This window comes from Stegostoma tigrinum, chromosome 9 (genome assembly GCF_030684315.1).
Source record: "Stegostoma tigrinum isolate sSteTig4 chromosome 9, sSteTig4.hap1, whole genome shotgun sequence".
Classification (NCBI taxonomy): domain Eukaryota; kingdom Metazoa; phylum Chordata; class Chondrichthyes; order Orectolobiformes; family Stegostomatidae; genus Stegostoma; species Stegostoma tigrinum.
Genome location: NC_081362.1, coordinates 21180761 through 21207379, shown reverse-complemented (window position 1 = coordinate 21207379; position 26619 = coordinate 21180761). Strand labels below are relative to the sequence as shown.

At 43.1% G+C, this 26619-nt stretch overlaps 1 protein-coding gene and 2 non-coding genes across 9 annotated transcripts in view; 2 read left to right on the top strand and 1 right to left on the bottom strand.

The window, feature by feature from the left end:
* Positions 1–2674: 2674 nt before the first annotated feature.
* On the top strand, positions 2675–2789 carry LOC132210049 (U5 spliceosomal RNA). Its single transcript, XR_009446206.1, has one exon. It is a non-coding gene; the product is annotated as a U5 spliceosomal RNA (small nuclear RNA).
* Positions 2790–13083: 10294 nt separating this feature from the next.
* On the top strand, positions 13084–13198 carry LOC132210048 (U5 spliceosomal RNA). Its single transcript, XR_009446205.1, has one exon. It is a non-coding gene; the product is annotated as a U5 spliceosomal RNA (small nuclear RNA).
* Positions 13199–20223: 7025 nt separating this feature from the next.
* The window catches only part of LOC125455012 (retinol dehydrogenase 13-like), an 84846-nt gene continuing 78450 nt past the window's right edge, over positions 20224–26619 (bottom strand). For 3 of the 7 annotated variants that reach the window (XM_059648400.1, XM_059648399.1, XM_059648401.1), the window contains exons 7-8: positions 25346–25518; positions 20230–21271 (exon numbers count right to left, since the gene is read on the bottom strand). In XM_059648400.1, the coding sequence (XP_059504383.1) occupies positions 21197–21271; positions 25346–25518 (248 nt within the window). In that variant the 3' untranslated portion in view covers positions 20230–21196. Of the gene's footprint in view, positions 21272–24783; positions 25519–26619 lie in introns of those variants that run through there. The other 4 variants (XR_009446127.1, XM_059648402.1, XM_059648403.1 and 1 more) reach the window with 4 other exon arrangements.

Below are 26619 nucleotides of genomic sequence, written 5' to 3'. Positions count from 1 at the left end.
TACCAAGATTAGTTTTTCAATTCCAGAATTCCTGTGATTGCATTTGAACTCTATGCTTAGTGGATTACTCACTCATTGACATTATCACTGCGCCACTTGCTTCCCTACTTTGCTCTTTGTATTTAGTAATTTCATTGGTCTTTCTTAAACTTCAGTAAATATACTTAGGTTAGTTTGTTTTCAGGCATGAATACAAAATTAACAGTATAATTTGTTATATTAAAATAGTTTAGACCAAGTTAACAAAGCTATATCTACTTTGGGTATCTCTAAAGCAATTATTTTTGTTGTTTCTGGTTGTGAGGCTTAACTTACAACTCCCTGGCAGGATTCTTTTCATGGTGGGGCTTCCTCAAGGCGACTTGCTGCATAGTTACTGCCACGAGAGTTTTACTGTTTGAACTTCCTCATGGTTCTTGCTGGTAGCAATAGATTTATCTCCAGTTGGCTAATCAACCACAAAAAAAGTATGAGATGGCTGTAGATCCGCACAGATCGTGATACTCCACATTAGTGGTGTCACTTCCCAAGATCTAGATGGTAGATATAAACACATCTCCAAGTCTGGTTGGGCCATGTCCCAGACAAACAACCGTCTGGCAAGTGCACTTGTGGTGGTGACTTGTGTACAATGTAGCAGTCACACTACACCTAAGATATCAGTCTTGACACAAACTAATGAGACAAATATGAGGCCTATTAGACAAATACACAGTTCCTGTCTTAACATGATACCCGGACGCAGGCCAGTGGGTCCGGTGTCGAGGCAGATGAGGATAACCCATTACGCTAGCCCCCTACCCCTTCAGATAGATCTTATATCAAATCTCAAATCTTCTATAATAGTGGTTTTGATAAATTGAGCAAGACAGTTTTAACAGAATATCTTACAATAGAGGCTGAGGTGGTTGATGATACACATGATTAAATCCAGAGTTATTTTATCAATTCAGGATAGGAATACTGTTGAGGAGATCATTTTACAATATCCAGTAAACAAATTGTTTTGTACTAAATGTTAGTTCCTCCTCCCTGTAATGTAAGCTTTTAGCATCCACTTCAGTAAACATCATGGTATAACAAGAATCATTGGCCAGACGCTCAAAATGCGATCACAGCGGCAAATGTCATATCATATTGTGCTATTACGCACAGTGTAATAAAGACCATAACAATAGGATAGTAACAGCCTTTAGATGTTCTTATTGTGAATTATCATTTACAACAAAGATAGACCTTAGCCAACATGAAAGGCACAGACATACCAACACACCAATATTAGAAATCAAAAGCATGTGGACAGTTTATGGCATCATAAAAAGCCAGGGAGCAAGGGCAATAAATGGTCTGTGGAGAAACTACATTATTGTACAAATTAGAATACAAAATACAAAATACAAAAAGGTAGTTCCTGCATTAATGATAGGTGTTTTGCTACTGGAGGACACTAGCTGACAAATTTTTGACAGAAGAACCTTGATAAGCCAGGCACAGATACTGTAAACCCATCCGCTGTCACATCTCTAGGAAATGTTAATGAGCCGAAGATAATAGAGTCAGTTCAGCACTGAAATGAGAGCCGTACTGGTAGTGATAACTAATTCATATGTCCCCAAACACCATGATGTAGGTGGGTGTCTTAAGCAAGCTGAAGAATTAATTACTGGAAAGAGGGACCCAGTGGCAAGGCAACAGGGCCTGGGGTTCAAAACAGCAGAATGGATCAATTAGTTAAAAGAAGAGATACAATAAAGAAGGGTAATAAAAGAACGAAATTGATTCGGCCAATTTGATAAAGACAAAGACAATGCACTTGTGCTGGAGAAAGTCAGCATGTCCGGCAGTACATTTAGAGGAAGGAACAGAGTTAACGTTACAAATCTGATGACCCCCTCATCATACCCATCTTAGATACAAACTGTTTGCCCTCACGCAGCTCTGAACGAAGAGAATCATTAAGACTCATTCTATTCAATTTAAAACGAGAACTAACGCTTTCACAGTTAGGTAATTGTTTCACATTGGCCATTCAAAGTCTGGAAGTGAAGCATGACTTACCAATCAGTCTTGGTGAGATGGGCTATGAGTACCTGAAATCGCTCTCTTTCTCACAGGAGAGAAATTGTGCGAATGCGGTAAGCGGGCCATTCCCTCGCACTTTGAATGTCTTATGTTTAAACCCCGCTTCTGGTTTCATCTTAACGGTCTTTGTCTTTGCTTTGGGCTTATTTCAAAAATCGGAATGTGCAATTCATGAAAATGAGATTTGTGACAGACATCACCACACTCTCCTTTAAGTTTCTTTGCCCTCACTTTTCACAGGATCGCGCACTGAAAAAAAAATACTTGATGAGTACAAGGAATGAGAGGGGCAGTGCTCATCTCCTCGTCCAAACACGAAGCGGCACAGGACCGACAACCTGCAATCATATCACGCGGTGCAAAGCAGGGAGGCCCCGCCCTTCATCTACATAACTAGAATGTAACACTGCAAAATGAAAATAGATGTCGGTCTTTCTGTGGGATATTAGCTATTTTCTGCTATTGCAGCGGAGCGTGTTGACTGTATTTGTTCTGTATAGTGTCGATAGTAATTGTCCGTGAATTCAATCACCATGATGTCGAAGTGCTACGAGCATAGTGGGTCAAGGTTAAGGCAAGTAAAAGACTTTGTATGCTCTGGTTTCTCTTCAGATCGTATAAATCTTTCGCCTTTTACTAAAGATTTCCGTGGAGAGGAACACTCAGAGTTTTCATCAATTTTTTGTGGCCCTGCTATTTGTGGGGCTGTTTATGTGATAACAAAAGAAATTGTGTGATTGTTTGAATTTTTCATGTGAGGGTTTTAGGGCTGTTTCGTGCAAATCTTCAGAGCGTTCTACGTAGTCTCAGAAACGCTGAGCAAGGTGCTTGGCTTTTGTGTTCCCCACTTAGCTGATTCCATGTCCCCAGGGTTCTCTGTACTGGCCACGTCCTGACAACATTCCGAGCGAAACCCGTTTAACAAAGTGTGGCGCTGGATGAACACAGCAGGCCAAGCAGCATCTCCGGAGCACAAAAGCTGACTTTTCGGGCCTAGACCCTTCGTCGGAGAGGGAACTGGAATAAATAGGGAGAGAGGGGGAGGCGGACCGAAGATGGAGAGAAGGTAGGCAGAGAGGAGAGTATAGGTGGGGAGGTAGGGAGGGGATGGGTCAGTCCAGGGGAGATGGACAGGTCAAGGAGATGGGGTGAGGTCAGTAGGTAGGAAATGGAGGTGTGGCTTGAGGTGGGAGGAAGGGACGGGTGAGAGGAAGAACAGGTTAGGGAAGCGGAGACAGGCTGGGCTGGTTTTGGGATGCAGTGCGGGGAGGGGACGAGCTGGGCTGGTTTTGGGATGCAGTGAGGGGAGGGGAAGAACTGGGCTGGTTTTGGGATGCAGTGAGGGGAGGGGGAGATTTCGAAACTGGTGAAGTCCACATTGAAACCATTGGGCTGCAGGGTTCCCAAGCAGAATGTGAGGTTGCAAGAACAGCAACTTCGGGTGGCATCATTGTGGTCACCTCCACTCGGTTCACTGCAAACAACTGCACCTCCCAGTCGCGAACCATTTTAACTCCCCCTCACGTTCCTCAGACGACATGTCCATCATGGGCCTCCTGCAGTGCCCAGCAACAAGGAACCATTTTAAAACATTCATTGAACAGTTAGGCGGAAAAATCTGAACATAAGTTTTAAAATTGCCAGCATAAGTATGCGTAATGTAAAAGCCACCATGCAAATGTGCTTCTATATTGGTGCTTACCTGGCTAACATAAAAGCAGATCTCCTGTTTCTGCAGGAATGTGGGATTCTGCAACTTAGCAGTTACAGGAAATGGTTGAGTTTACGGGCCCATGGGCCTTCGATTTGGTCAGGGGAAATGATTGCCGTTCTTCTGACCTGGGTATTTTGGTGCAATGAGGCAACTTCACCATTTTAAAAGTTAAGAGGTGGAGCAAGGGTGCCTCCTCATACTAGACAGTACATAGAGAAATGCTCCCCTCAGACTAATTAACTTTTTACCCAGTGGTAAAAAGTGAGTGGCTGGCCATCCTGCAGTAGCTCCCACTGCCGTTGGCAACATCCTAGCTGGTCATTCTGGCCGGAGACTTCAACTGCATCACTGATGCAGATGGACAATCCGGAGGAGCTGACAGCAACCTGGACTCCACATCCAGATTCCTAAAGTCACCAAGACATACAATGTCTTCAGCACCCCTGCAGATGGAGCGCAGCATACATACAGCTGGTCGCAGCCAGACGGGTCTATCCGCTGAAGGAGAGATCCTTTGCTTGCATTAAGCATGTTCTGGGCCAGATCCACCAACGTCAAGCTGGTGTTCTTCTTTGACCACCGCCTCCTGCTCGCTGACTATCACCTACAGGATGATCAGTAGGCCAGCAAGAGGACCCGGCAAATAATGTGAAACTGTCGACCTGGGAAACGTTGGGCACTTCCAAAGGGATTATACAAGTTGGAGAACTATGAGACCCCTCTTTGAGTCTCCAGTGGGTTGGTGGGAAACAGTCAAGGGGAACATCAAACGGTTCCTCATCCTCAAAGGTATTCTGAAGGTGAGCGAGAGACAGGGAAAACTATCCAAACTCCAGAAACGTGTGCATAATCTATTTGTGCTTCAGATTAAGGGGGTTAATGTCATGGAGGATGTCCAGGAGGCGAAGAGCCAGCGAGCCTTGCTCTTCGCATTGGAGGCCTCTATAATTATCTTCTGGTCCAGGGTCCACACCGTGCAGCAGGATGAGATACGCTCGCACTTCATCTTTCCGGAAGTGCACAAACAGAGCTTTGAGCTCAGAAGCCTGAAGGAAGAAGATGGTTCGGTAACATCATCACAGTATGACATCCTGAGGGTCAGCAAATCCTTTTATGCTAGTCCAAAGGACATGAAAACCACAGACATCATGGCCTCTCAATTGTGCCTGACTTCTTTCACGGAATCTTAAAGGACAGTATGCAAGACAAGCTGGACCAGCCATTCTATCTGGATGAGCTGACCAAGGCCCTTCAGTCTTTAGGAAAGAATAAAATTCCTGGAAGCAATGGCTTAAATGGCTGAGTTATACACAGATCTGTGGGGCTTGATTGTCCAGGATCTGCTAGAGGTGTATGATAGCGTGCTCCTATCAGGTAGCATGTGCAAATCCATGAGGAAAGGCATCACCCTCATCTACATGTGGAAGGGGGACAGGGAGGAAATTAGAAATTGGTGGCCAATATCGTTGCTGATTGCAGACTACAATATCCTGTCAAAGGTCATCACCAAACGGGTCAGGTCAGCTCTGGGATCAGTGATTCACCATCACCAGAACTTTCCAACAAGCACCAATACACCGCTTGGCTGTCAGTGAGAAGGGCACTACCTGTGAGATCCTTTATGTATGACCGGTCTGCCTGTATCATCGCTCGCTGCCCTCAAGTGGGTGCGGGGGAGTAGAAACTTGTCACAAACCTCCTGCTGGAATGTACCTTTGCAGAGGAAGTTTGGAAAGAGATGCAGTGGTTTTGGCTGAGGTTCATCCTGAGTAGCTCCAAGACTCCTTGTGTTCTGCGGTCTGTTCCCTGCAGTGCACACTGAGACAAACATGAACAGCACCTGGAGGACCATCAACTCAGTGAAAGATGCTCTCTGGTCTGTCTGAACCTTGTTGCTCGTCCAGATCAAGAAGTTGACCCTGACCAAGTGTTGCAGACAGGCATATTCCAAGGTCCAGGACTATGTGGTGTGGGACGCACAAAAGCTGGGGCAGCTGCTGCCAAGGCGCAATGGGGAAATGACTATTGTCTGGGTTCTTCCTGTTGAGGTTAAATGCAGGTCCATTCAGTTATTGGACCCTCCTAGTGCCTCAAATAAACTGGTTCCAGCAAGGATGTCTCTGGGACACTGCTGGTAAACTCAAAGTCTGACAAAGTTGTAAGGGAAAGTTATATGAATCCCATCGAATCCCTGTACCATCATTCTTTTACGGTAGTCTCAAGGAAACTGTGTTAATTGTCTCATTGAAGAGTTTGAATTGACACCTTGACGTAGGTGGGAATGCTACAGTCAGCCTCAATTCTGGACTTTATCCTTTTCATCTTTAGGACACAGACTGCAATGAGGCCATGAGCACCTGGAAGAACCCAAACTGAGCAGATTATGGCTAAGCAAATGCCACTTGACAGCTGCTCTGTTCTGAGCAAGAGTCACCGAATCCAAATTGTTCAGGCCAACTCATTCACATTCTAATAACTAAACTGATCTTATCTCATTTGCCAGCATTTGGTTCATAATTCTCAATACTCTCCTTATTCATGTACATAGGCAGATGCCTTTTACATGTTCTAATTGTGCCCGCTTCCTGGGGAAGCTTGTTCCATATATGCACCAGCCTCTGCATGAAGAAGTTACCCCTAAGGTCCCTTTCAACTCTTGCCTCTCTCACTTTAAACCTACATCATTCTGAGGAAGGGTCACCAGATGCAAAACATTAACTCTTGTTTTTCCCTTCACAGATGCTGCCAGACCTGCTGAGCTTTCCCAGCAACTTTGTTTTTGTTCCTGATTTACAGCACCTGCAGTTCTTTCGGTTTTTATTTAAACCTACACCCTGTAGTTTTGGACACCCCTACCCTGGGAAATCGACTTTGGCTACTCACTCCATCCAGAGCCCCCATGTCTTTAAAAACCTCCAAACGCCATCCCTCATCCCTCAACAGTCCAGGGGAAAAAGCCTAGTCAGTCTCATCCAATGGCTGAAACCCTCCAATCCCTGCATCATCATTGTAAAGCTTTTCTGAACCCTTCCAAGTTTAACAAGATCTTAGTACAGCAGGAAGCCCATTATTGTCAAGTAACTGTCACTTGACAGCTTTGCTGACAACTCCTATCATCAGTTTGTAGTTGGCTTAACAAACTGATCAAGTGGTAAATAATGGCGTTGGAATTGTCTTGCTTTTTGAGTTTAGGCTGGTGTGTGGGCACTTGAACTGATAATCTTTAACTTAAACAAGAGGCTCAAAATTAGTAGCCTTATCATGTATAGTATTAAAGCAGCTACATTTCGAGTTTCTACATTGGCTAACTTGACTAACAAAATCCACAGCGCTACAGCAGATACAGAAGATGCTTGAGCTTGTGGCTCCGTGAGTTATTGATTTGGTCAGGAGGTAACAAAAGCCATTCGTTCAGTTTGGATATTGTTCTACAAGGCGTCACTTCGACCATCTCAGAAGTAAAGATGGTCATGGCTGGGCACCTCTCTTATACAAAGTGATCTCTGAAGACAACTTAATGTGCACATCTCACCGATAAAGAGTGAGCAACTGGCCATCTTCCGGTACCTCCCATTACTGCTGGCAGTCATACTGGGCAATGATTTCAATTGTACTACGTGGTTGGATGATCTGGAGGGACTCACAGCAAATTGGATACCACATGTACATTCCTGTTGGAAATGGTCAAAGATGCCAAGTTGCATGATGCCTTCAGCATCCTTGCAGGTGAAGTGCAACTTCGGTGGGTGCATCTATTTGTAGCCAGAAGGGTTTGTCTGCTTTAGGTTAGACTTTCTGTTTGTGCTTCCAGCCTTCTCGGCCTCATCCACCAAAGTCAAACTGGTGTTGTTCCTTGGCCAGTAGAAAGTGGTAGTCAATCATCTGCAGGAGAACCAGCGGGTTGACAGGAGAACACGAGATCTGAACGTGGAACTGTTCACTCCAGAAAACATTGAGGAATTCAAAGTAGAATACAATAGCCGGAGAATACTGAATTTTCTTTAACGAGTCCTGACTTTAGAAAAGCATGACAAATCTGTTCCTGCTGCAGGTGATGCGGGTGGTATTAGTCAAGGAAGATTTTTAAGATGTATGAAGACAACAAGCTTTGCTCTTGGTCTCAAAGTAACCCTCAGGTCCAGGGACAGCTCTGTGGAACAGGATGAAAATGTTCATACTTCTTCCAAAATGTACTTAGGAAGAGCTGTGATCAGCAGCCTGAAGGAAGAAAATGCATCAGAACCATGACTTCACTCTTATGTTGTTAGGATCAGAAAATTCATTTACACAAGACTATGTTTTGAAATCTCATGAAATAAATAGACATGACAGCTCAGTGTCTCAGTCATTTTGATCCTGTATCACGGAAGTTTTAGCCTACAGAATGTGGGGGAAAGCTACTATCTCCTGACCTAAGACCCCGAAGTCCTTTGAGAACAGTTAAATTCCTGAAAGCAACCGTTTACTTGCTAAGTTGTATTTGATGCTGTAAGACCTGACTGGTCGGGACCTGCCAGAGGTGTTCAAGAATACTGTGTCCAACTGGCAACATGTGCCAATCCATGGGGAAGGGTGTCAGTATGCTCATCTACAATAGGAAAGGTGGGGGTTGGGGGGGGGGGGGGGTGGGCGGAGAGGAGAAAAGAGGGGAAGAAGAGAGAAAAGCAATCTGGAATTGACAACCAATCTTACTCTTGAACATGATGGCAGAATTCTGGCCAAGGTCATTGCCAACTGCGTAATGTCTGTTAAGATGCTGCTTGGCCTGCTCATCCAGCTCCACAGCTTGTTATCAAGGTCTGTTCTGGGTCAGTTTTCAGTTGGGGACATCAGCTACTTGATCAGTTTGAGTGATCTACAGTTGACAGCAAACTGGATTCCTAATGGATCTGGTAAAAGATATTAAGCTACACAATGTGTACAGGATTAGTGAAGACGAAATACAGCATAGAAGATGCACAGGACGTTGATACCCACTACAAAAAGTAAAGGCAGTTCAATGATTTATACTCAAAACACAGTTGGCATCATTAGGAGTTGTGGATGATTTTTAAAGAATGGCTATTACATAGCCAGCGAGCAAAACAAAAAGCACTACAGAAAACTATTGATGGACTGGGCAGGTGTACAAAAAATAAAAATGAAATTCAATACAGATACAGGAAGTAATGTGTTTGGGGAGGGTAAAAAGGCAGGGGCATAAACATTAAATGAGAGGTTACTGAGAAGTGCGAAGATACGGAAATATCTTGGATGTCATGTCGAAACATTCCTGGAGGCAGCAGGACAGTTAGCTAGGTGGTTACACTAAAGCAGATTAAAACACTAGTTGCATCATGAGTAAAGTATTAGTTAAAGTCTCATTCAGCACAGTGTAGGAAGGCCGTGATCCTACAGGAAAGGTTACGGGCTATTTGAGAATGTTGTCGGGACTGGAGCATTGTAGCTTTGAAGTAAGATTAGGTAAGTTGGGGTTGTTTCAAATCCATTGGGAAAAATATATCCTCAATTGCAAACATAGGTATTTTCAACACAGACCAGTTCAATATCCATTTCAATTATGTGTCTCCTCACTGCGCTTGTACAGTTTCTTCTCATACAGGAAATTCCTCAATGTCCTTGACCATATCAAATGTTTGGTTGTGTGCATGCGCAAGGCGGCTGCATAAGGTCACAGATTTTCCCTTCTACTGCACACCCATGGTGCCAAATCTCTGCGCACATGGCATCAGAAGCTGATGAATACATAGCTCTGGAAGCTTGCACATGCTCAGTTGATAGGGCACCTGGTCAGCAGATACTGCCTTCATGAGATACGGAGGCTCCTGGAGAGATTGAAGACATGAATGTGGCCAAAATGCTTGAGTAAAGTGGCATTGCTTCCTGAAAACTTCACTGCACACTTCTCACCTTGTCACACAGTTGTTGTAAACTAGATCATTGCAGAAAGCAGTTAAGAGTCAACTACATATTTGTCTGAAAATATACTTTATTCACAAAATTTGCAAATAAAAACAAAAACATTCAACATGAATATTACAGGATTTGCAAGAAAATTTAATGTCCCAAGACAATATGCCTCACTTGATAAGATATTAGCAATCTTAATGTTTACAAAATACATTTCATGTCAGGTATAGAGCTTGGAGATAAAACATTTCAAATTTGAATTAATAGAAAGTGCAGTAGATATAATGTACTCCACACAACGTGTGTAGAAGTGGTTCAATATATTTACAACATATATTCTATGTTAGACACAGCCTGGGCAATCTGCAGTTTTCTGCCCCAAGGTTTACTGTGGCTGAATGGTCCTTGGGAGCAATTGTGCCCCTGTTGTGCCTCTGCAGTGGCTGTCCCAATTTTCAGTGTGCCTCATAACAAATAAACCTGGCGTTGGAAACATGCTGGCCTGTAACACTCAGTCAGGAACAACTCTTTGCACTGGAGGACCTGCAAGTTTTGGGCAGACTTAGAAGCATCTTGATTAAGGTTCCTCCAGACATAGTTGAGTGAAACACATTGTGGATCCGGCATCAATGAGCAGACCAGATTTCCTTCCTTAAAAGTAAATGAATCTTATGAAAATCAAAAGCAATTTTATACTTACAATTACCAAGATTAGTTTTTCAATTCCAGAATTCCTGTGATTGCATTTGAACTCTATGCTTAGTGGATTACTCACTCATTGACATTATCACTGCGCCACTTGCTTCCCTACTTTGCTCTTTGTATTTAGTAATTTCATTGGTCTTTCTTAAACTTCAGTAAATATACTTAGGTTAGTTTGTTTTCAGGCATGAATACAAAATTAACAGTATAATTTGTTATATTAAAATAGTTTAGACCAAGTTAACAAAGCTATATCTACTTTGGGTATCTCTAAAGCAATTATTTTTGTTGTTTCTGGTTGTGAGGCTTAACTTACAACTCCCTGGCAGGATTCTTTTCATGGTGGGGCTTCCTCAAGGCGACTTGCTGCATAGTTACTGCCACGAGAGTTTTACTGTTTGAACTTCCTCATGGTTCTTGCTGGTAGCAATAGATTTATCTCCAGTTGGCTAATCAACCACAAAAAAAGTATGAGATGGCTGTAGATCCGCACAGATCGTGATACTCCACATTAGTGGTGTCACTTCCCAAGATCTAGATGGTAGATATAAACACATCTCCAAGTCTGGTTGGGCCATGTCCCAGACAAACAACCGTCTGGCAAGTGCACTTGTGGTGGTGACTTGTGTACAATGTAGCAGTCACACTACACCTAAGATATCAGTCTTGACACAAACTAATGAGACAAATATGAGGCCTATTAGACAAATACACAGTTCCTGTCTTAACATGATACCCGGACGCAGGCCAGTGGGTCCGGTGTCGAGGCAGATGAGGATAACCCATTACGCTAGCCCCCTACCCCTTCAGATAGATCTTATATCAAATCTCAAATCTTCTATAATAGTGGTTTTGATAAATTGAGCAAGACAGTTTTAACAGAATATCTTACAATAGAGGCTGAGGTGGTTGATGATACACATGATTAAATCCAGAGTTATTTTATCAATTCAGGATAGGAATACTGTTGAGGAGATCATTTTACAATATCCAGTAAACAAATTGTTTTGTACTAAATGTTAGTTCCTCCTCCCTGTAATGTAAGCTTTTAGCATCCACTTCAGTAAACATCATGGTATAACAAGAATCATTGGCCAGACGCTCAAAATGCGATCACAGCGGCAAATGTCATATCATATTGTGCTATTACGCACAGTGTAATAAAGACCATAACAATAGGATAGTAACAGCCTTTAGATGTTCTTATTGTGAATTATCATTTACAACAAAGATAGACCTTAGCCAACATGAAAGGCACAGACATACCAACACACCAATATTAGAAATCAAAAGCATGTGGACAGTTTATGGCATCATAAAAAGCCAGGGAGCAAGGGCAATAAATGGTCTGTGGAGAAACTACATTATTGTACAAATTAGAATACAAAATACAAAATACAAAAAGGTAGTTCCTGCATTAATGATAGGTGTTTTGCTACTGGAGGACACTAGCTGACAAATTTTTGACAGAAGAACCTTGATAAGCCAGGCACAGATACTGTAAACCCATCCGCTGTCACATCTCTAGGAAATGTTAATGAGCCGAAGATAATAGAGTCAGTTCAGCACTGAAATGAGAGCCGTACTGGTAGTGATAACTAATTCATATGTCCCCAAACACCATGATGTAGGTGGGTGTCTTAAGCAAGCTGAAGAATTAATTACTGGAAAGAGGGACCCAGTGGCAAGGCAACAGGGCCTGGGGTTCAAAACAGCAGAATGGATCAATTAGTTAAAAGAAGAGATACAATAAAGAAGGGTAATAAAAGAACGAAATTGATTCGGCCAATTTGATAAAGACAAAGACAATGCACTTGTGCTGGAGAAAGTCAGCATGTCCGGCAGTACATTTAGAGGAAGGAACAGAGTTAACGTTACAAATCTGATGACCCCCTCATCATACCCATCTTAGATACAAACTGTTTGCCCTCACGCAGCTCTGAACGAAGAGAATCATTAAGACTCATTCTATTCAATTTAAAACGAGAACTAACGCTTTCACAGTTAGGTAATTGTTTCACATTGGCCATTCAAAGTCTGGAAGTGAAGCATGACTTACCAATCAGTCTTGGTGAGATGGGCTATGAGTACCTGAAATCGCTCTCTTTCTCACAGGAGAGAAATTGTGCGAATGCGGTAAGCGGGCCATTCCCTCGCACTTTGAATGTCTTATGTTTAAACCCCGCTTCTGGTTTCATCTTAACGGTCTTTGTCTTTGCTTTGGGCTTATTTCAAAAATCGGAATGTGCAGTTCATGAAAATGAGATTTGTGACAGACATCACCACACTCTCCTTTAAGTTTCTTTGCCCTCACTTTTCACAGGATCGCGCACTGAAAAAAAAATACTTGATGAGTACAAGGAATGAGAGGGGCAGTGCTCATCTCCTGGTCCAAACACGAAGCGGCACAGGACCGACAACCTGCAATCATATCACGCGGTGCAAAGCAGGGAGGCCCCGCCCTTCATCTACATAACTAGAATGTAACACTGCAAAATGAAAATAGATGTCGGTCTTTCTGTGGGATATTAGCTATTTTCTGCTATTGCAGCGGAGCGTGTTGACTGTATTTGTTCTGTATAGTGTCGATAGTAATTGTCCGTGAATTCAATCACCATGATGTCGAAGTGCTACGAGCATAGTGGGTCAAGGTTAAGGCAAGTAAAAGACTTTGTATGCTCTGGTTTCTCTTCAGATCGTATAAATCTTTCGCCTTTTACTAAAGATTTCCGTGGAGAGGAACACTCAGAGTTTTCATCAATTTTTTGTGGCCCTGCTATTTGTGGGGCTGTTTATGTGATAACAAAAGAAATTGTGTGATTGTTTGAATTTTTCATGTGAGGGTTTTAGGGCTGTTTCGTGCAAATCTTCAGAGCGTTCTACGTAGTCTCAGAAACGCTGAGCAAGGTGCTTGGCTTTTGTGTTCCCCACTTAGCTGATTCCATGTCCCCAGGGTTCTCTGTACTGGCCACGTCCTGACAACATTCCGAGCGAAACCCGTTTAACAAAGTGTGGCGCTGGATGAACACAGCAGGCCAAGCAGCATCTCCGGAGCACAAAAGCTGACTTTTCGGGCCTAGACCCTTCGTCGGAGAGGGAACTGGAATAAATAGGGAGAGAGGGGGAGGCGGACCGAAGATGGAGAGAAGGTAGGCAGAGAGGAGAGTATAGGTGGGGAGGTAGGGAGGGGATGGGTCAGTCCAGGGGAGATGGACAGGTCAAGGAGATGGGGTGAGGTCAGTAGGTAGGAAATGGAGGTGTGGCTTGAGGTGGGAGGAAGGGACGGGTGAGAGGAAGAACAGGTTAGGGAAGCGGAGACAGGCTGGGCTGGTTTTGGGATGCAGTGCGGGGAGGGGACGAGCTGGGCTGGTTTTGGGATGCAGTGAGGGGAGGGGAAGAACTGGGCTGGTTTTGGGATGCAGTGAGGGGAGGGGGAGATTTCGAAACTGGTGAAGTCCACATTGAAACCATTGGGCTGCAGGGTTCCCAAGCAGAATGTGAGGTTGCAAGAACAGCAACTTCGGGTGGCATCATTGTGGTCACCTCCACTCGGTTCACTGCAAACAACTGCACCTCCCAGTCGCGAACCATTTTAACTCCCCCTCACGTTCCTCAGACGACATGTCCATCATGGGCCTCCTGCAGTGCCCAGCAACAAGGAACCATTTTAAAACATTCATTGAACAGTTAGGCGGAAAAATCTGAACATAAGTTTTAAAATTGCCAGCATAAGTATGCGTAATGTAAAAGCCACCATGCAAATGTGCTTCTATATTGGTGCTTACCTGGCTAACATAAAAGCAGATCTCCTGTTTCTGCAGGAATGTGGGATTCTGCAACTTAGCAGTTACAGGAAATGGTTGAGTTTATGGGCCCATGGGCCTTCGATTTGGTCAGGGGAAATGATTGCCGTTCTTCTGACCTGGGTATTTTGGTGCAATGAGGCAACTTCACCATTTTAAAAGTTAAGAGGTGGAGCAAGGGTGCCTCCTCATACTAGACAGTACATAGAGAAATGCTCCCCTCAGACTAATTAACTTTTTACCCAGTGGTAAAAAGTGAGTGGCTGGCCATCCTGCAGTAGCTCCCACTGCCGTTGGCAACATCCTAGCTGGTCATTCTGGCCGGAGACTTCAACTGCATCACTGATGCAGATGGACAATCCGGAGGAGCTGACAGCAACCTGGACTCCACATCCAGATTCCTAAAGTCACCAAGACATACAATGTCTTCAGCACCCCTGCAGATGGAGCGCAGCATACATACAGCTGGTCGCAGCCAGACGGGTCTATCCGCTGAAGGAGAGATCCTTTGCTTGCATTAAGCATGTTCTGGGCCAGATCCACCAACGTCAAGCTGGTGTTCTTCTTTGACCACCGCCTCCTGCTCGCTGACTATCACCTACAGGATGATCAGTAGGCCAGCAAGAGGACCCGGCAAATAATGTGAAACTGTCGACCTGGGAAACGTTGGGCACTTCCAAAGGGATTATACAAGTTGGAGAACTATGAGACCCCTCTTTGAGTCTCCAGTGGGTTGGTGGGAAACAGTCAAGGGGAACATCAAACGGTTCCTCATCCTCAAAGGTATTCTGAAGGTGAGCGAGAGACAGGGAAAACTATCCAAACTCCAGAAACGTGTGCATAATCTATTTGTGCTTCAGATTAAGGGGGTTAATGTCATGGAGGATGTCCAGGAGGCGAAGAGCCAGCGAGCCTTGCTCTTCGCATTGGAGGCCTCTATAATTATCTTCTGGTCCAGGGTCCACACCGTGCAGCAGGATGAGATACGCTCGCACTTCATCTTTCCGGAAGTGCACAAACAGAGCTTTGAGCTCAGAAGCCTGAAGGAAGAAGATGGTTCGGTAACATCATCACAGTATGACATCCTGAGGGTCAGCAAATCCTTTTATGCTAGTCCAAAGGACATGAAAACCACAGACATCATGGCCTCTCAATTGTGCCTGACTTCTTTCACGGAATCTTAAAGGACAGTATGCAAGACAAGCTGGACCAGCCATTCTATCTGGATGAGCTGACCAAGGCCCTTCAGTCTTTAGGAAAGAATAAAATTCCTGGAAGCAATGGCTTAAATGGCTGAGTTATACACAGATCTGTGGGGCTTGATTGTCCAGGATCTGCTAGAGGTGTATGATAGCGTGCTCCTATCAGGTAGCATGTGCAAATCCATGAGGAAAGGCATCACCCTCATCTACATGTGGAAGGGGGACAGGGAGGAAATTAGAAATTGGTGGCCAATATCGTTGCTGATTGCAGACTACAATATCCTGTCAAAGGTCATCACCAAACGGGTCAGGTCAGCTCTGGGATCAGTGATTCACCATCACCAGAACTTTCCAACAAGCACCAATACACCGCTTGGCTGTCAGTGAGAAGGGCACTACCTGTGAGATCCTTTATGTATGACCGGTCTGCCTGTATCATCGCTCGCTGCCCTCAAGTGGGTGCGGGGGAGTAGAAACTTGTCACAAACCTCCTGCTGGAATGTACCTTTGCAGAGGAAGTTTGGAAAGAGATGCAGTGGTTTTGGCTGAGGTTCATCCTGAGTAGCTCCAAGACTCCTTGTGTTCTGCGGTCTGTTCCCTGCAGTGCACACTGAGACAAACATGAACAGCACCTGGAGGACCATCAACTCAGTGAAAGATGCTCTCTGGTCTGTCTGAACCTTGTTGCTCGTCCAGATCAAGAAGTTGACCCTGACCAAGTGTTGCAGACAGGCATATTCCAAGGTCCAGGACTATGTGGTGTGGGACGCACAAAAGCTGGGGCAGCTGCTGCCAAGGCGCAATGGGGAAATGACTATTGTCTGGGTTCTTCCTGTTGAGGTTAAATGCAGGTCCATTCAGTTATTGGACCCTCCTAGTGCCTCAAATAAACTGGTTCCAGCAAGGATGTCTCTGGGACACTGCTGGTAAACTCAAAGTCTGACAAAGTTGTAAGGGAAAGTTATATGAATCCCATCGAATCCCTGTACCATCATTCTTTTACGGTAGTCTCAAGGAAACTGTGTTAATTGTCTCATTGAAGAGTTTGAATTGACACCTTGACGTAGGTGGGAATGCTACAGTCAGCCTCAATTCTGGACTTTATCCTTTTCATCTTTAGGACACAGACTGCAATGAGGCCATGAGCACCTGGAAGAACCCAAACTGAGCAGATTATGGCTAAGCAAATGCCACTTGACAGCTGCTCTGTTCTGAGCAAGAGTCACCGAATCCAAATTGTTCAGGCCAACTCATTCACATTCTAATAACTAAACTGATCTTATCTCATTTGCCAGCATTTGGTTCATAATTCTCAATACTCTCCTTATTCATGTACATAGGCAGATGCCTTTTACATGTTCTAATTGTGCCCGCTTCCTGGGGAAGCTTGTTCCATATATGCACCAGCCTCTGCATGAAGAAGTTACCCCTAAGGTCCCTTTCAACTCTTGCCTCTCTCACTTTAAACCTACATCATTCTGAGGAAGGGTCACCAGATGCAAAACATTAACTCTTGTTTTTCCCTTCACAGATGCTGCCAGACCTGCTGAGCTTTCCCAGCAACTTTGTTTTTGTTCCTGATTTACAGCACCTGCAGTTCTTTCGGTTTTTATTTAAACCTACACCCTGTAGTTTTGGACACCCCTACCCTGGGAAATCGACTTTGGCTACTCACTCCATCCAGAGCCCCCATGTCTTTAAAAACCTCCAAACGCCATCCCTCATCCCTCAACAGTCCAGGGGAAAAAGCCTAGTCAGTCTCATCCAATGGCTGAAACCCTCCAATCCCTGCATCATCATTGTAAAGCTTTTCTGAACCCTTCCAAGTTTAACAAGATCTTAGTACAGCAGGAAGCCCATTATTGTCAAGTAACTGTCACTTGACAGCTTTGCTGACAACTCCTATCATCAGTTTGTAGTTGGCTTAACAAACTGATCAAGTGGTAAATAATGGCGTTGGAATTGTCTTGCTTTTTGAGTTTAGGCTGGTGTGTGGGCACTTGAACTGATAATCTTTAACTTAAACAAGAGGCTCAAAATTAGTAGCCTTATCATGTATAGTATTAAAGCAGCTACATTTCGAGTTTCTACATTGGCTAACTTGACTAACAAAATCCACAGCGCTACAGCAGATACAGAAGATGCTTGAGCTTGTGGCTCCGTGAGTTATTGATTTGGTCAGGAGGTAACAAAAGCCATTCGTTCAGTTTGGATATTGTTCTACAAGGCGTCACTTCGACCATCTCAGAAGTAAAGATGGTCATGGCTGGGCACCTCTCTTATACAAAGTGATCTCTGAAGACAACTTAATGTGCACATCTCACCGATAAAGAGTGAGCAACTGGCCATCTTCCGGTACCTCCCATTACTGCTGGCAGTCATACTGGGCAATGATTTCAATTGTACTACGTGGTTGGATGATCTGGAGGGACTCACAGCAAATTGGATACCACATGTACATTCCTGTTGGAAATGGTCAAAGATGCCAAGTTGCATGATGCCTTCAGCATCCTTGCAGGTGAAGTGCAACTTCGGTGGGTGCATCTATTTGTAGCCAGAAGGGTTTGTCTGCTTTAGGTTAGACTTTCTGTTTGTGCTTCCAGCCTTCTCGGCCTCATCCACCAAAGTCAAACTGGTGTTGTTCCTTGGCCAGTAGAAAGTGGTAGTCAATCATCTGCAGGAGAACCAGCGGGTTGACAGGAGAACACGAGATCTGAACGTGGAACTGTTCACTCCAGAAAACATTGAGGAATTCAAAGTAGAATACAATAGCCGGAGAATACTGAATTTTCTTTAACGAGTCCTGACTTTAGAAAAGCATGACAAATCTGTTCCTGCTGCAGGTGATGCGGGTGGTATTAGTCAAGGAAGATTTTTAAGATGTATGAAGACAACAAGCTTTGCTCTTGGTCTCAAAGTAACCCTCAGGTCCAGGGACAGCTCTGTGGAACAGGATGAAAATGTTCATACTTCTTCCAAAATGTACTTAGGAAGAGCTGTGATCAGCAGCCTGAAGGAAGAAAATGCATCAGAACCATGACTTCACTCTTATGTTGTTAGGATCAGAAAATTCATTTACACAAGACTATGTTTTGAAATCTCATGAAATAAATAGACATGACAGCTCAGTGTCTCAGTCATTTTGATCCTGTATCACGGAAGTTTTAGCCTACAGAATGTGGGGGAAAGCTACTATCTCCTGACCTAAGACCCCGAAGTCCTTTGAGAACAGTTAAATTCCTGAAAGCAACCGTTTACTTGCTAAGTTGTATTTGATGCTGTAAGACCTGACTGGTCGGGACCTGCCAGAGGTGTTCAAGAATACTGTGTCCAACTGGCAACATGTGCCAATCCATGGGGAAGGGTGTCAGTATGCTCATCTACAATAGGAAAGGTGGGGGTTGGGGGGGGGGGGGGGGGGGGTGGGCGGAGAGGAGAAAAGAGGGGAAGAAGAGAGAAAAGCAATCTGGAATTGACAACCAATCTTACTCTTGAACATGATGGCAGAATTCTGGCCAAGGTCATTGCCAACTGCGTAATGTCTGTTAAGATGCTGCTTGGCCTGCTCATCCAGCTCCACAGCTTGTTATCAAGGTCTGTTCTGGGTCAGTTTTCAGTTGGGGACATCAGCTACTTGATCAGTTTGAGTGATCTACAGTTGACAGCAAACTGGATTCCTAATGGATCTGGTAAAAGATATTAAGCTACACAATGTGTACAGGATTAGTGAAGACGAAATACAGCATAGAAGATGCACAGGACGTTGATACCCACTACAAAAAGTAAAGGCAGTTCAATGATTTATACTCAAAACACAGTTGGCATCATTAGGAGTTGTGGATGATTTTTAAAGAATGGCTATTACATAGCCAGCGAGCAAAACAAAAAGCACTACAGAAAACTATTGATGGACTGGGCAGGTGTACAAAAAATAAAAATGAAATTCAATACAGATACAGGAAGTAATGTGTTTGGGGAGGGTAAAAAGGCAGGGGCATAAACATTAAATGAGAGGTTACTGAGAAGTGCGAAGATACGGAAATATCTTGGATGTCATGTCGAAACATTCCTGGAGGCAGCAGGACAGTTAGCTAGGTGGTTACACTAAAGCAGATTAAAACACTAGTTGCATCATGAGTAAAGTATTAGTTAAAGTCTCATTCAGCACAGTGTAGGAAGGCCGTGATCCTACAGGAAAGGTTACGGGCTATTTGAGAATGTTGTCGGGACTGGAGCATTGTAGCTTTGAAGTAAGATTAGGTAAGTTGGGGTTGTTTCAAATCCATTGGGAAAAATATATCCTCAATTGCAAACATAGGTATTTTCAACACAGACCAGTTCAATATCCATTTCAATTATGTGTCTCCTCACTGCGCTTGTACAGTTTCTTCTCATACAGGAAATTCCTCAATGTCCTTGACCATATCAAATGTTTGGTTGTGTGCATGCGCAAGGCGGCTGCATAAGGTCACAGATTTTCCCTTCTACTGCACACCCATGGTGCCAAATCTCTGCGCACATGGCATCAGAAGCTGATGAATACATAGCTCTGGAAGCTTGCACATGCTCAGTTGATAGGGCACCTGGTCAGCAGATACTGCCTTCATGAGATACGGAGGCTCCTGGAGAGATTGAAGACATGAATGTGGCCAAAATGCTTGAGTAAAGTGGCATTGCTTCCTGAAAACTTCACTGCACACTTCTCACCTTGTCACACAGTTGTTGTAAACTAGATCATTGCAGAAAGCAGTTAAGAGTCAACTACATATTTGTCTGAAAATATACTTTATTCACAAAATTTGCAAATAAAAACAAAAACATTCAACATGAATATTACAGGATTTGCAAGAAAATTTAATGTCCCAAGACAATATGCCTCACTTGATAAGATATTAGCAATCTTAATGTTTACAAAATACATTTCATGTCAGGTATAGAGCTTGGAGATAAAACATTTCAAATTTGAATTAATAGAAAGTGCAGTAGATATAATGTACTCCACACAACGTGTGTAGAAGTGGTTCAATATATTTACAACATATATTCTATGTTAGACACAGCCTGGGCAATCTGCAGTTTTCTGCCCCAAGGTTTACTGTGGCTGAATGGTCCTTGGGAGCAATTGTGCCCCTGTTGTGCCTCTGCAGTGGCTGTCCCAATTTTCAGTGTGCCTCATAACAAATAAACCTGGCGTTGGAAACATGCTGGCCTGTAACACTCAGTCAGGAACAACTCTTTGCACTGGAGGACCTGCAAGTTTTGGGCAGACTTAGAAGCATCTTGATTAAGGTTCCTCCAGACATAGTTGAGTGAAACACATTGTGGATCCGGCATCAATGAGCAGACCAGATTTCCTTCCTTAAAAGTAAATGAATCTTATGAAAATCAAAAGCAATTTTATACTTACAATTACCAAGATTAGTTTTTCAATTCCAGAATTCCTGTGATTGCATTTGAACTCTATGCTTAGTGGATTACTCACTCATTGACATTATCACTGCGCCACTTGCTTCCCTACTTTGCTCTTTGTATTTAGTAATTTCATTGGTCTTTCTTAAACTTCAGTAAATATACTTAGGTTAGTTTGTTTTCAGGCATGAATACAAAATTAACAGTATAATTTGTTATATTAAAATAGTTTAGACCAAGTTAACAAAGCTATATCTACTTTGGGTATCTCTAAAGCAATTATTTTTGTTGTTTCTGGTTGTGAGGCTTAACTTACAACTCCCTGGCAGGATTCTTTTCATGGTGGGGCTTCCTCAAGGCGACTTGCTGCATAGTTACTGCCACGAGAGTTTTACTGTTTGAACTTCCTCATGGTTCTTGCTGGTAGCAATAGATTTATCTCCAGTTGGCTAATCAACCACAAAAAAAGTATGAGATGGCTGTAGATCCGCACAGATCGTGATACTCCACATTAGTGGTGTCACTTCCCAAGATCTAGATGGTAGATATAAACACATCTCCAAGTCTGGTTGGGCCATGTCCCAGACAAACAACCGTCTGGCAAGTGCACTTGTGGTGGTGACTTGTGTACAATGTAGCAGTCACACTACACCTAAGATATCAGTCTTGACACAAACTAATGAGACAAATATGAGGCCTATTAGACAAATACACAGTTCCTGTCTTAACATGATACCCGGATAGGATAATAGTAACTACTGCACTTCACTCTCCAAAGAGATCTCCAGATTTTTTCCTGCTTTATTTCAGATTTCCAGCAACCAAAGTATGTTGCTTTTACATATGAGGCACAGCCTACTGTGGCAGCTGTCTCAACAATAAGTTGCAATAAAGTTGACACTTGACCTCAATGGACAACAGTAAACAATCTTATGCCACCTGCTGGATTAAATTAGAACGGCAGCGCATTGTCAACTATGCATTTAAACAATTATTCCATTGATGGCAATACACAATTGCTCTCAAATAGATAGACACAAAATGCATCCACAATGGGGCACCATGCGAATTTCTGCTCAGAGTTACACGGAGGTGGCTGCTTAAAGAAAGTTCAATAGGAGCACACTAAAGTAGGAACATCTGGAGAGCAGAGGAAGTCTTTTGCTTATTTGCAGCCCATAGTTCATGGTTAGCCATTGAAACTTAGCCCAGTACCTCTTGCAAAATGGGAAATTGACAAATTAATGCTGCATACAGTAGACACACAGAATATTAAGTTTGCTTTTAGAGTCACTTGGCTTAAGGCAGGCTGATTGTGCTTCAACATATCATTGGAATATTTATCATACTTCACACAACAATTACCTGGTACAATTCTGAATTCAGTGCTTAAGATCCTCTACCCGTTGAACAACCTATTTGTTGCTAATGCGTGGAAAACAAGTTAATGGACTACCTTGCTACAAGGGATATGAATTTGGGAATGAGACAATTACATGACATCTACTCCCGCCCATTGATAGAGCAGAAGACTCTGCTGTGTCATAAAACAGCCATCCTTAGTTTGCTGGTTCAGTTCCAGCTTGACTTATTTGGAACATCTGTTGGCATAGATATGATGAGCTGAATGGTTTGTTTCCATGCTGAATGGCTATTTCAATTTGGGCCATTTTTACATTACCTGGTAATTAAAAATGGATCACATCTGCAGGGACAAACCTCTGGATACATACACAAGATCAAGGGGGAAAATATACTTATTACTGCAGGCATTCTGAAGGTTATCTACATAGTATCAAGGTGTGTGCAGACACTTGATATGCAAGCACTAAGTTTCACAATGTGCTTAGGTCCTGTCTGTCCTAGTGTCAAGGAAGGACCTGATTGCCATGGGTATGTTCTGTTCAGCTGGACTGTGGTCTATCACGGACCTCTTTTGGAAAGGTGCGCAGAAGTACACATTTGATCACAAGTCCAAGTTTTTCTGCAGTGTCCTTGAGACTCTGTGGGAAAAGCATTAGGATGAGCTAGTTGAATGGTTGCTTCAGGACGCTGACCTTCAAGCAACTGTAGTGGGATGGAGACCATGGCCAATCTCCGAGGTGAACAGGGATAACAGAACATGGATGGTTTGCAAAAGCAGCAAGGGTGATATGACAAAAACCTTTTCCAAGCAGCAAGTGGTTAGGGCATGAAAAGCAACACCTGGAAATTGGACGAAGTCAGGTTCAGTTAAGGCATTCAAGAGGGCATTGGACAATTATTTGGCTAACAGATCAGGTGCATAGAAATAGATTGGTAACCATGCTCATTTAAACAGCTGGTACAAGAACGAAGAACCAACCGGCCTCCTCCTGCAACCTAAAATGTCTGGAACAAACTTTTGCAAAACAAGATCAGACAGAGATGCAAGGTGTAGAGCTGGATGAACACACAGCAGGCCAAGCAGCATCAAAGGAGCAGGAAGGCTGATGCTTCAGGCCTTGATCCTTCTGAAGAAGGGTCTAGGCCTGAAATGTCAGCCTTCCTGCTCCTTTGATGCTGCTTGGCCTGCTGTGTTCATGCAGCTCGACACCTTGTTATCCCAGATTTTCCTGCATCTGCAGTTCCTACTATTTCAGAAGGAGATGCAGTGGCTTTTGTTGCAGTTGATCCCAAGCAACTTCATAGTACAGGAGATAGTAAGAACTGCAGATCCTGGAGTCAGAGATAACAGTGTGGAGCTGGAGGAACACAGCAGGCCAGACAGCATAGGAGCAGAAAAGCTGGCGTTTCAGTTCTGGATCCTTCTTCAGGTTTTTCTGAAGGGTCCGAACCTGAAATGTCAGCTTTCCTGCTCCTCTGATGCAACTTGGCCTGCTGTGTTCCTCCAGTTCCACACTGTGATATCCATACTACAGGACTTATGCTTTATAGGGTGTTCCAAATTTAGTGAAAAATGCTCTCTGGTCTGCCAAAAACTTGCTAATCTTATAGTGAAAATAACTATTGGCAACAGAAGTAGTTTCCCAGGTTGATCATGAGCATGGAGTGACTTCTTATGAAGAAACATCATGTCAACTGGGCTTGTAGTCACTGGAGTTCAGAAGCCGATGACAACCTTCTTGAAATATACAAGATTCTTAGGGGATGTAATAGGTTAGATACTGATGTGTGGGAGGGTCTAGAACCAGAGGGCATAATTTTAGAATGAGAGGTCACCCTATTAATATGGAGATCAGAAGCAATATTTGGAGATTTCGTGGGCTTCTTCACCACAGAAGGCTGTCAAAGCTGGGTTAAGTACATTTAAGGTTGAGATAGACAGATTCTAATCAGGGAAGGAATCAAAGGTTTATGGAATCAAGCATGAATGTGAACTGGAGAATTATTACACTAGCCATGACCTCACTGGTGCAGCAGACTCAAATGATTGAAATGGATGCTTTCTGCTTTGTGATTGGGGTGGGGGAGGGTAGCTCAGGAAAAGGCTCACTGGAGGAAAGGCTGTGTTATGCTGAGGAACTAGAAACCATGTAAAACTGTTCTAACTATAATCATCCAAGTCCAAACGTCCATTGCAGAATAACCTGTCATGGCAAATATGGCAAAGAGCCTCAGACTTTATTGGAAAATGAACAGGTCTATATTACTGTCTGTAGTGCCAAATTTGAACTATTAAAATATACCTTTAAGAAGTTTATGAGTGCAATACATTTTTGTTAAAATTATGGTATTTTTAAATTGATGCGATTCCATAAGTATTTACTCATTTAACTGGCCATATGTTGATTCATAAACTGGGAGAATACAATCTTTTAATGTAAAAGTTTTAAAAGTAGTGAGACACGTCTTGGAAAAACTAATTACAACAATCCTTTCACCAAAATAAGAGCAACTCATTCTTTTATTGTGAAAGTGATTACAACAGTTTATACATTCATACTTAGAGAACTCCCCCCCCCCCCCCCCCCCCCCCCACTCAACTTTCCTTTAAGTCTTCCCATACTTGAGTCACACATTGCTGTCTGATGGACTGCGTGCATGTGTCAACTTCCAACATTTTATTAAAATTGTTCATTCACAGGATGAAAGCATCACTGACTAGGCCAGCATTTATAACTCATCCCAGAAGGCAGTTAAGAGACAACAACATTGCTGTGGGTCTGGAGTCACATGTAGGCCAGACCATTCTTCTCCTAAAGTACATTAGCGAACCAGATTTATTTCACTAAACAGCATAATAGTCAGTCAGTCCATGCAACGGTGAATGGTTTTAAGAAAACAAGATGAACAGATCAGTGTAGCTTCACATGCAATAAAAAGCAATGATGTAATAGTTAAACAATTGTTTTTCAAAATATATCAAAGAACAATCAGCAGGGTCAATAAAGATTACCTTGCAATGCGTGATTAAACACAGTTTCTCTTGACGCAGTTTCTAATGTTCTCCTGCTAATCTGACATTGTCCACATTAGCTTTGGAATTATTTGAGTCGTGGATTAGAATTGTCATTTTGCAGTCCCACTAATTTGGCACTTACTTCCCACAAACGCCTGGCTGTTTCATCATCCAGAGCTTGCGGAGCAGGGTCTTTTTCTTTATTAACATCAAAGTATTTCCCAGATACCCCTTCCAATTCTTCTGCAACAGCCAGATATATGGAGGGCTGTGCTCCTAAACGTGGAGATTTCACTAGAAGCCAGAAAATTGGTCCTGTAAAAGAACAACTGCGATTTTCAAATGAACAAATATGAAGACCCAATGTATTTTCTATACCAGGTGTCAAAAAGATAATGTATCACTCACAAAAACTTCAAAGTGAGGTGTTAGAATTAGAATTACAATTACAATTAGAATCCCTACAGAGTGGAAACAGGCTCTTTGGCCCAACAAGTCCACACCGAACCTCAGTGTGACCCATTTCCCCTACAACCCACCTAAGCGACACATCCCTGAGCACTACGGGCAATTTAGCACGGCCAATCCACCTAACCTGCACATCTTTGGACTGTGGGAGGAAACCCACACAGACACTGGGAGAACGTGCAAACTCCACACACAGACACACCCAAGGCCGGAATCTAACCTGGGTCCCTGGTGCTGGGAGGCAGCAGTGCTAACCACTGTGCTGTGTTGATGGAAGGTTGAAAAAAGTTTCCTAGACATTGAAAACCAAATGAAAAGGTAAAAGGAAACAGATTACCAATGGTAAATTATTGATGTCCGAGAGGACCCCTTGTTTTTGCCACTGAGGAAGGGCAACAAAATCTTAACAGTACAATTTTAGAGGGGGTCAGACTGGGAAGGACTTGAGAGAGTATTGAATTCTTTATACGGCAGTACATGAATTGAGAGGCTTGTTTAAAAAGCACAAGAGATCCTTACCTTTATTCATAGAGGCAAAGGGCTAACAAACAATGAAGTTACACTACACTTTTATGAAACTGATTAGAAAACCACTCGTTGCTAACATATGCCTGTAGTCTTGTATCAGTTTAAGTATTGTTATGTTATTAATGCTTTTCTTGCACACTGTGCTCTAATTTTAACAGAGCTATGCTGTTTCTTTCGGATACTGATGAATTCTAACTCTGATGCCGAGTGCAAATATCCTACTAAATCAACAAATACAGAAGGTATTTTTACTATGTGATGGCATCTTCTAATGAAGAATTGAGAAAGACCGGAAAAGAAGCCCCGACTCTGAAAGAAATTTTCAGCGCTGGTGTGGAGTCAGTGCATAATAGCAGAGTTCCAATGTCATCCCATTTTTGCTTGTCTGAATCAATGTTGTCATTGGAATGCTTACAAGTT